Source organism: Nicotiana attenuata, unplaced genomic scaffold, assembly GCF_001879085.1.
Source record: "Nicotiana attenuata strain UT unplaced genomic scaffold, NIATTr2, whole genome shotgun sequence".
Classification (NCBI taxonomy): domain Eukaryota; kingdom Viridiplantae; phylum Streptophyta; class Magnoliopsida; order Solanales; family Solanaceae; genus Nicotiana; species Nicotiana attenuata.
The window spans coordinates 202,056-213,514 of record NW_017671848.1 but is presented as its reverse complement, the minus strand read 5'-3'; the positions used below and the strand labels follow the sequence as shown (position 1 = coordinate 213,514).

General features: G+C 32.8%; 1 protein-coding gene across 1 annotated transcript; it reads right to left on the bottom strand.

Moving 5' to 3' along the window:
- Positions 1-5,384: 5,384 nt before the first annotated feature.
- Positions 5,385-6,890, bottom strand: LOC109210537 (nuclear transcription factor Y subunit B-3-like). Its single transcript, XM_019373962.1, has one exon. The coding sequence runs from the start codon at positions 6,389-6,391 to the stop codon at positions 5,747-5,749; it is 645 nt and encodes a 214-aa protein (XP_019229507.1). The 5' UTR covers positions 6,392-6,890; the 3' UTR covers positions 5,385-5,746.
- Between the last annotated feature and the right edge of the window lie 4,569 nt (positions 6,891-11,459).

The following is an 11,459-nucleotide window of genomic DNA, read 5'->3' as shown; positions in this document are numbered from 1 at the left end:
TTGGTTCCGGAATCCGGTACAGGTTCATTATGATATTTAAGACTTGTCTGTAAAATTTGGTGAGAAACGGAGTTGGTTTGACGTGATTCGGACGTCCGGTTGTGAAGTTAGAAGTTTTAAAACTTTCTTGAAAATTTCATTCAATTTGGTGCTAAATTCGTAGTTCTAGGTTTTAATTTGGCGATTTGATCGCGCGTGCAAGTTCGTATGATGTTTTAAGACTTGTGTGCATGTTTGGTTTGGAGCCCCGAGGGCTCAGGTGAATTTCGGATAGGCCACGAAGTGAAAATTTAACTTAGAGCATTGCTGGTTCTGCAGCTTCTGTGACTGGTGTCTGATCTCGCATTTGCGAGATCAATGTTCGCATTTGCGAACATTCCCCATGCTGACAGGCCCGCAATTGGGAGCAAATTCTTTGCATTTGTGAAGTGTACCTGGGCCAGCACTAGTTCGCATTTGCGATCAGGAGGTTGCATTTGCGGGGAGCCAGTGTTCGCATTTGCGGACAAATCTTCACAATTGCGAAGTGGAAGCTAGGCAACAGTGATCGCAAATGCGATCAATTGGTCGCATTTGCGGAGGGATCAGAGTTCGCATTTGCGAACTATTTGTCGTAAATGCGATGAAGACAAGAATGTGAAACCTTCGCATTTGTGATATGTTATTCGCATTTGCGGTGCTCGCATTTGCGAACCCTAGGTCGCAAATGCGACACTTGCAACTGATCAAAACTTAAGTTAGACGGAATTTTCTCCCATTCTCCACATTTTCAAATCCTAGAACCCTAGAGGCGATTCTCCCAAGACCAATTCTTCCCCAAAACTTTGGTAAGTGATCCTAACCCACTTTCTTTCAATGTCCGTCACATTTCATGAATTTCCAACCAAAAATCTAGGATTTCCATAGTAGAAATTGGGGGTTTGGGTAGAATTAGAAATTTTTAGGAAAATGGGATTTAGACCTCAATTTGGGGTCGGATTTCAAAACTATTTACATATTCGGGCTCGGGGTGAATGGGTGAATGGATTTGGTCCGAACCTCGAGTTTTGACCAAGCAGGCCCGGGGTCGGTTGGGAAATCTAAATTTATGTGTTATAATTTATTTCCTTAGCAATAATTGATGCTATTGAGTTAATTGTGACTAGATACGAGTGGTTTGGAGGTGGATACTAGAGGGAAAGTGGTAATTAAGCATTGAGTGGCCCGCGGAGCGGGGTAAGTGTTGTGTCTATTTTTGACTCGAGGGATTAGGAACCCTTGACTTATTTTCTATATGAAATCCATGTGAGCATTGTATAGGTGAGGTGACGAGTACCTATGCTCCGCCAATTTATATGTTTTGCCTGTTTTCTTCCCGTTCTTATTATATTGTCTTTTCCTGCCTTAACTGCTACATGCTTTACTTGTAATTCCTTACCTAATTGCTACTTGCTAGACATGATATCTTTTGTTGGAAGTGTTAGTTCTTTCGTAGATTCATTTTCTCCTATTATTGTTTGAGCTGGTTATTGATACTTTCAAGGCATATTATGGATTGGTCTCGCTGAGTAGTATTACTTGTGTAAAGTCTCGTAGTGTATAGTCTTTCTAAATGCTTTGGTTTGAAGTTGAACCTTGTGAAGAGTTATGTGATTTGAATTATATAATTTCTGTATTTGCTGAGTAAATGATATTGATATGTTGGGATCGGGTTGCACGCCGTAACAGGTGTAATAAGGGGGATTATGGTGAGATAAAGGTGAACTGTGATTGTGATTATTGTGATACGATGGGATCGGGTTGCGCGCCGCAACATGTGTAATAAAGGTGGATTGTGTTGAGATAAGGGTGAACTGTGATTGTGATTGTGATTATTCTGATATGGTGGGATCGGGTTGCACGCCGCAACAATCTTTATGCTTATGCTTTTCTTTGACTGTGTTAACTGAACGGTAGTCTTAAGATGTACTTAAGGATTGGTTATAGCTGGGTACTGATGATATGTTTCGAGAACTGTATTCATTCCTTGCAAGTTACTGCTTTATTTTATCCTATTCTTCTTTCTGCTTTTATTATACACTGTATACAGGTTATATTGTAAATGTCCCGCCATAGCCTCGTCACTACCTCGTCGAGGTTAGGCTCGGCAGTTATCAGTACACGGGGTCGGTTGTACTGATACTGCACTCTGGTCCTTCTGTGCAGAATTTGGAGCAGGTAGTGGCTGATCGAGAGGTTGGTTACAGATTTTACAACTAGGAGACCCAAGGTAGTCCTGTTGGCGTCCGCAGGCCCTGGCGTCCCCTTCTATGCTCATGCATTTACTGTTTTTATTTCCCTTCATAAACAATTGTATCTTCTTTCGAACAGATGTTTGTAGTAAATCTTAGTGCGTTCGTGGATTGTGGCGCCGAATTTTGGGGAGTAATAGTAGTAGTATTGGTAATAGTATATAAACAAAGATACTATTTACTTACTTCCGCATTTATTTTTACTGGTTTTAGCTTGTTTATTGTTAATCACTGAAACGTAAAAGATTTAGCTAGTTAAACCTCTAACATTGGCTTGCCTAGTAAGTGTGATGTTAGGCGCCATCACGGTCCCGATGGTAGGGATTCCGAGTCATGACAAGTATGAAGATAAAGGAAACTAGCTTAAATTAGGAATAATCTTCTTAGGAACTACTCGTAATAACTAACTTGCAAAATAGATCTTTATCATAAAGAAATTTGTTGTTCCTTACCCCGCTTCACCTTAATTGTTATGCTTAATGCCTTTAGTTTGGTCGGTATTTATCTTAATTCAACCTTTTTCGAGTAGTTATTTCTTAGGCAATTTGCTAGTCTTTTGTCATTGTCTCCTTCTATATACCTAAGTGATCGACAAAACCATCGATTTGGTACTTGAACATTCAATCCAAATTTAATTGAAAATTCAAAAACCTCTTGATTAAGTGCTTCGAGATTATTATTTTTCCTTTCTTACAAAAAATTCTTCATTTCTAAAGCTCGAACTCAAGAGTTATGAAGCTTTCCGAAAACCCATTAAAAGTAAGTAAGAAGATGGAAAAAATGACACTGTGTAGCCGCTGTAAAAATAATAGCCGAAATAATGTATATAATTTATATATATCTTTTGTATATATATACATTCTATACGTTATATACAAAAATTATTCAAATTTTATACACTTTTTCGGCTACCAAATATAAATAATTTCTGGCACGAACTAAAAGTGATAATACCCCTAAAAAGATGCTTACTCACTCCCTTGCACATTAGTTGGTAAGAGGTAACAATCAAATGGGACCATCAAATTAAGAGTCCGTTTGGATGAGCTTATTTTAAGTAATTTTTTTAATTAAAATAGCTTTTTATGAATTCTAGCTTTTGACTTTTGACTTATTTTTGTCATTTTAACTTAAAAATAAGTGCTTAAAAGCACTTTTTTACTCTATTCAAACACTACGAAATGACTTAAAAGTTAGTTTGGCTTAAAATCACTTAAAATAAGTCAATCAAAACGGGCACTAAGCTTGTGATGAAATGGTAAGTACTTTTTCTTTTTCAATTGAAGATCTCGTGTTCCAACAGGGGCGGAGCTAGAGTACCTGGAACAAGTTCGGCCGAACCCACTAGCTTTGGTTCAAACTTTATATTTATCTTGTAAAAATTATTAATTTCGTACAAATTATTAATTTAGAACTCAGTAATTTAAAATGATTAAAATTCCGAACTTATAAACTTAGTGGGCGTTTGGACATAAAAATTGTAAAATTTCGGAAAAAAGTGAATTTTTTTTAAAAGTGAAAATGGTATTTGAAAATTAGAGTTGTGTTTGGACGTGAATACATTTGGAGTTGTTTTTTAATTTTTGTAAATGATTTAAAGAGAAATTTTGAAAAGCAACTTTTTAGAGATTTTAATTTCCGAAAAATTCCGAAATTCAAATTCAAGTGAAATTTGAGATTTTCATGGTCAAACACTGATTCCGTAAAAAATTAAAAAAAGAATCGAAAAAGTGGAAAACTTCTTATAGCCAAACAGGATATTAGAATTCTAGCTTCGCCTCTAGGTTTGAACCCTAATATGAAATCTTGATAGAAAATACTTTACTCTCCAATGAATTTTTTTTTTATACGAGTCTAAAGTAATTGAATCCCAAAATAAATACTGATCATTAAATGAAAAATTAAAAAACAATCAGATGGGCAGCATGAATATAGATAGGAACATATGACACTAGTACCTCAAGTTGTTTACCCTTTTTCTCCTAGGGAAAGAGGTTGATGGTAAGACAAATGGCAGAACATTATGCAGCAGAACACGCAAATATCCTATTCTTAACGTTATCCATAATAGACATTTGCGGCAAATGTCTAGCAGCAGTCACTTCACAAAATTTACTCTTCCCTTAACAACTCTATAACTGAAAAACCTAACTGCTGCTCCTTTCAACATCACCAAATTTAAGAGCCCGTTTGGACAATAAATTTGATGGTAGATTTTTCCAAAAAGATTTAATTTTTTTTCGAAATTAGCGTTTGTTCATAAATTTTTCAAATTTCACTTGAAGATACATTTTGTAAATTTTCGAAAATTTAAAAAACTGCAAAAAGTTATTTTTCAAAATAATCACTCACAAAACTTCAAAAACAACCCAAATTAAGATTTATGTCCAAATACAACTCTAAATTTCAAATACTATTTTTACTTGAAAAAAAATTTCATAATTTTTTGAAATTTTACAATTCTTATGTCCAAACGCCTACTAAGTGCTTTTGGTGTTCAAAATTCCACCAATCTTTTTAGTTTCTTAAGATATTACAGCGGTAAAAAGTTCTGAATTTTAAACGCTATAAGTTCTTAGCTCGAGACTAGTAGCGTAGCCACATAATGTGCATAGCGTTCTTTCTTTCATCGAAAAATTATATTAATTATATAAAACTATATTATGTATATAGGTCAAAAATTACTTTTTATAGATAGTATATAATAAACTTTAAACATCATTAGTAAAAATTCCTGGTCTCGAGACAACAATTTTAATCATTTTCCTAATTATTCAAGATATCAGAATAGTGATGATTGTCTTTCTGAGGAACTCCAAAAACGGAAAGAGCGACGGATTCAGATTTTAGACGAATGAATTTTAAGTCGAGAAAATGAATCCTAAAATATATATCTAGCTCTATTAATATTTGTTTTTTGGCGCCCATATATAAATATAATTCCACTAAAAAACACTAAGTTCTATCAAACTCACAAACATATATATATATATATATATATATATAGTTGAATTTGCCACTAGGTCAGAGATGGGGTTTGGGAAGGTTTTGTGGTGGCAAGTTGCAAAAGCAAACTCAACAAAAACACATAAACAAATAGTACAAGTTAAAAGATAACACAATATACCATCTCATTTTCCCATTAAATACATATATTATATATATATATATATCCAAAGTGCCTTTCGTTGAAGGTTATATCATGTATTAAGTACTACTTTATCCTCTCATCTCCCTTTCCACAAAGTACTAGTACTACACATGTAACCCACTAATCCAACTTCAAAAGAAAAGCTATAATAAACCATATCTAAAACTCCACATGTCAATGTGCTTCCAAATTTAAAGAAAAAGCTAAAAAAAAAAAATATATATTTAAAAAGGACCTAAAGTAATAGAGAAAAGTAGCTATCAACACAATGATACATCATATGATTAATTTGATTAATGTCCAAAGTTTCATCTCCATCCACCACCTACCTTGGCCGTGAACCACCTCCTCCGCCACCACCGCCGCCACCACCGCCGCTACCACCACCACCACCGCCACCGCCGCCCATACCCATATGATGATATGACCCATGATTACCATACATCTGATGACCTTGTGGATGATACATCATACCACCTCCCATACCACCATACATCCCTCCACCCCCACCACCCCCACCATTATACCCAACTCCACTACCACTCCCCCCACCCCGAGGACTAACCCCACCACCCCCACTCCCTCCACCATCTTTCTCCCCACCTGGTCTTCCCCCCATAGTAGTCTTTTCCCCTTCCATCTCCCTATACTTGGCCAAATAAATTTTCAAAGGCTCAACGTATTCTTCAAACCCTAAAGTCGTCATAGCCCAAAGCAAATCATCACCGTTGATCGTTTTCCTTTTTTCTCTCTGACACTTATCACTTGCTTCTCCGGTAATGAAACTGATAAACTCAGATACACATTCTTGAACTGTTTCTTTAGCGTCCTTTGAGATTTTTGCGTTTGCTGGTAAAGCTTTTTTCATAATTCTGCTCACGTTTGCTATTGGTAAAAACCTGTCTTGTTCCCTTGTTGATCCTTCGTTTCCAGCGTTGTGTCCTCCTGACTCGTTGTCTGAATCAGCCATCGATATTCAAGCCTCAGTTCCAAATTTACAAAACAAAATACAGTAAGGGATTACTGTATGTTTCCTCTTTTAAAAGGTTTCCCAGCTGAAACTTCAAGAGAAAATCTATATTTCTATAAACAGAATTAAAGGGATTACTATTTGTTTGATGGGTAAAGAGAAGAAAAGTTTAAAAAAGAGAAAAACCCTTTGTCGGATAGAGAATTTTGGCCGGAGATATTGCCGGGTTCTTGATTTTCCGGTGAGAGTTGAGAGAGAGGGGGAGGGAGGGAGGGAGAGAGAGTTGAGGGGAAGGGAGAAATTGCATGGTCCGTTGGATCGTGGGGTATAATATTGAATCGGTGACGACACGTGGCGAGTTTAAAACCGTTTGTTTGGCGATAAGGGTTAGATGGCGTGGGTGAATCTGAACCGCAGATAAAGGGTGGGGTATTAAGAGATCTTGACGGTTCAAGGAGGAGTCACGTGGTGGGGGTGTGAAGAGGAAATTCTATAAAATTGTGTAGGGAAGTATGTTATTTCTCTAAAAGATTTTAAAGATCTAATTTGTTTTCTAGTTGAAAATTTATGTAACTAGTAATTAAAATTTAGCTATTGCGCAAATTAAACGTGAATCTTTTTCTATTAAGAATTTCTTCATTCGCACGGTTCAACTTATTACGAGCGATAATAGTTATTATTATAGCAAACAAAACCGTATTAAGTGAAAAATATTTATTTTTACTCGATGTTTACATAACTTAAATTCTGATTAGGTTTTCTATGACAAACACTATCCTAATCTAGCTAGCGCTATATCGCTACATCTTTTGGCTCTTTATAAACTTGTTTTAAGTTTTATGACCCTACTTCCTTTTTTTCACATGAGAGATTTACTTTTATACATAAGAGATCTGTCTTTTACACATAAGAGATCTGAAAATGACATTCTCTTAAATTCAAAATTGTAAAAGGGCATAATGTACAAATAGCACTGTTGTGTTTTTATTAGGTATTTGTCCTAATTTTCTCATCATATATGATTTTCTTATTTTTTGAAGGAAAGGAACGTATTTATTATAATTGGGTTTTCCCATATTTGGCTAGTCCCTTTTATTGGAGGAAAAAGTTTGGACTTCTATAAATTGAGGATCCTTCCTTCTCATTTAACAACATCCACAATGTAGTCATATGAGGTTTGAGAATCTTGTTTAGGGGGAGAATTACGGGACAGGTGTTAGCCTGCCACTTGTGTTTGTCTCTTCATGAGGTTGTTCACCCGATATTTTTTACTCTCATTTATATAGTGGATTGCTCATCTCTGTGGTGGACGTAGGTCAATTGATCGAACCACGCTAAATGTTTGTGTCTCTTCTGGTATATTTTTTTCCGTTGTCTGATTTATCGTCATTCAAATATTGCTTTACTAGCTTCTGTATGACACCCCTAACAAATAGCTCCCTGCGTTACCACTTACCACTTAACTAGTAAGGGAAAAAATCTTTACTAAACTAACAAAACAGAATAGAAAAGCTTTTCCCCACAACAAAGTAATCACAGAGTTAAAAATATAAGTGAGAGGACTTAGCCCTTAATCATAATTAAGTAATAAAAGTCTATGTGCAATACATATGATGTATTCATTTATTTGATATAAACATTGAATACAGATAAGTTTTGGGTATATTTATTTGATTTATTATGTGGTTCATCTCTTTATTTTTTTTATATAAAATTATTTTAACTTTTAACTTTATATTACTTGTTTCAACTAACACTCGGACAATATCATTTATTTCAAGTACTCAAAACTTCATCAAAACAATTTCTAATTTGGTGATATTATTATTAATCTTTAGTATTATTTTTTCACTCACTAATCAAATAGCAGAAAAATATTTTTCACCTAAAAAAATAATTTTCGCCGTATCAAACACACCCTTAAATTCTATGATAATGGGTAAGTAGTGTTTAGTGTTAATAGCAAACTCGCATATGGAACAGCCGCCCCATGTTATTGATTGTGAGAGGTGGTGACCCATTTAGTTCAATCATCAATAAATAAACATTGATCTAAGCAGCATTATATATATTGGGGACAACCAAAAAAAGTTTTCCTTTAGATAAGACATAAAGTTCCACAAGGAACATTTCAATTTCTCCCTAGTGAATCTTCCAAGAAAATCTTATAATATAAAGAAAGTATCTATAAACATAACAATTTATATTTTTTGAATTCACTTCTCAGGATTTCTTAATATAACATTTTTTATCTTTACAGCCTCTCTGCCTTTTAAAAGCAGAGCAAGATCTGCGTACACTCGACCCTCCTCAAACTTAACTTGTGAGACTACATTGAGTTTGGGGTTGTACTTATCATGATTTTTGGCTCCACGACTAATAATAATAGCATCAAACTTTATGTAATTAGAAGAGAAGGTGACCTTTTCGATTTAGGGAAAATGATAATATATAGTCGCTTTTAAAATAATTGCCAAAAAATGTATATTTTTTTTTGCATATTATGCATTTTTGTATATTATATACAAAAAGTGTATAAATTTTATACACTTTTACAACTACCAAATATAAACTAGTATTAGTACCCGCGCGGATGCGCGGACACTAATCATATCAAATATCCAAGTTATTTGGATTGTATGTAAATAATCTTAAGATTTACACTTTCTCAGTAAATATGGATAATCATTGGATATTTACTACATGAAAAAAAAAAATAACCATTTCTTCTATTTTTCTTTTTTGATACCATTCTTGCCGGTGTCATTGGATCCTAAAAATAGTCAGGAGGCAAAATAATAACTCATATTTATGGCAAAACAATCAAATGTTGAGACAATGAATGACTCTTTGGATAAGACTTAACTCTTTTACTACTATTGTACTCTTATTTGGCGTGTTCATATCTCTTAAAAATATTTCTTTCTTAAAATTTCATTTTCTAAAACATTATTTTTCAATAATAATTATTTTTATAATAATGTGATTGAAAATATTATTCTTAATTCAAAACTCATTTAGTTGGCTATCTAAAAATATAAAAATAGCTAATAATTTTTTTACTCCATTTTGATATTTGACATTAACCATGTAAAATATCTGAATTATTTGAATTATATGTAAATAACCTTAACATTTAAACCTTCTAAATAATTATAGATAATCGTCAGATATTAATTAAGAAATACTACATGAAAAAAGACTAATATTTTCTCAATTCTCGTAGTAATAATTTTATTTTTACACTATTCTCATAGGTGGCATTGGAACCTAAAAATAGCCACAAAGAGAAATAATAAATCATATTTATGGCAAAGCACAAATGTTCACACGATATAAACGATTCTTTGATTATGACGTGACTCTTATACTACCACTTGAACTCTTATTTGGTATGATTTTATCTTTCAAAAAATATATCTATTTTGAAATTTTAATTTCTAAAACTTTATATATATTATAATAATGATTATCTTTATAATGATGCTAGTGAAGAAATTATCCTTGAATTAAAATTCACTTTAATCGGCTATCTAAAACTTTTAAATGATTCTTTGGCCGGATTTATTTCAGTATGACTCCACTTTAAGTTTATCGATATCTCTAGCCCCAGAATTTGAATTTTCAATACCCTATATATACAAAAGTTTTGTTCTTTGAGTCATTAAATGTTAAATTAGTTGATTTTTATTATAAAATATTGCATATATTATCTTAAAATTGTCAATTAGTTTAATTTTCGACACCATACTTGGCTTAACCTCAATGCAAACTACTCAAATTGCATTCCAATTCAAATTCGAATATCATATCAGTTTGTTAGTAATAGTAATTTTTTAAAAATGTCACATAATGTAAATTTAAAAAAATATATTCTAAGATATCCTTAACTTATAATCTATGTATTTGAGTTGAAAAAAATATATTTGAAATCGATGAGATTAACTTTAAAATTTTTTAAACAAAGATGAAACATAAGAAGAAATTTATTGTCATCTTTTATTTCTTTTTTTTTTTCAATATTTATTTTCTTCTATCTTATTTGTTCTGTCATTATTTCTTTTGTTACAAAAAGTTAATTTATTTCACTATAAAAGGATGAGTTTTAATAAAAATTATCTACATATGAACTTTAATTATATTTTTAGTCTTTGGTTGAAATTATTTCATATTTTTCTTTTGGCTTTATCTATCAGCCTAAATAGGTGCTCACCTGACCGCTTAAATTAAAAAATTGAATGATGTGTAATTTATATATAATCCATATATAATATGTGTATAATCGTGTGTTGTCGGTATATCATCTATTTATATTAGCTATAAAAAGTAAACAATAAATATGGCCGGATATTATGTAAATATTCCATAAGATTTCAGTTTTTTGAGTTTATCCATGATATAACTTCTATTATAATAATTTTAAAACTCTCTACTAATGTTCAAAAATATCTTATCTTTTTATTATCTTTGAATTTAAAAAATAAGAGTTTTTTCGAAATAATTTGTGTACATTTTTAAAAAAAAAAAGATAATCCACATCATACCAATTTTTTCTTTATATGTAATCTTTGTTGCACTTAAAAGTCGCTGTAGAAACTATCAATTAGAAACCAACTTCTCTCTTGTTGAGTTTGAAAAAAAAACCTTTCACATAATCCAATGATTCAAAACTAATATTTTTCAACGAAAAAAATATTATACCCTTGCAATATTGGCTTGACTTAATGAAGGGGTTTCAGCTTATACCATTCAATTCCTTGAATATGCTAAATTGAAATTAATGATAGTGTCACGACCCAAACCCCGCTCCGATCGTGATGGCGCCTCTCATGAAGACAAGGCCAGCTAGACCATTTCAGAACACCACTTTTAAGCAGTTAATCAGTTAAATAACAGTTCGAATATGATTTAATGATATTAATTAACGTAATTTCAACCCAACACAGCCCGACCGGGGTGTCACAAGTCACGAGCATCTATAAGAATGAAATTCCCATTTTACAGTCTAGAAATACACTGAACAAGAATAATGAATAACATAGAAAGACAGTGGTGCTGCGAACGCTCG

Excerpts from the sequence above, each read along its gene's own strand:
- LOC109210537 (XM_019373962.1), bottom strand. The coding sequence starts at position 6,391 with ATGGCTGATTCAGACAACGAGTCAGGAGGACACAACGCTGGAAACGAA.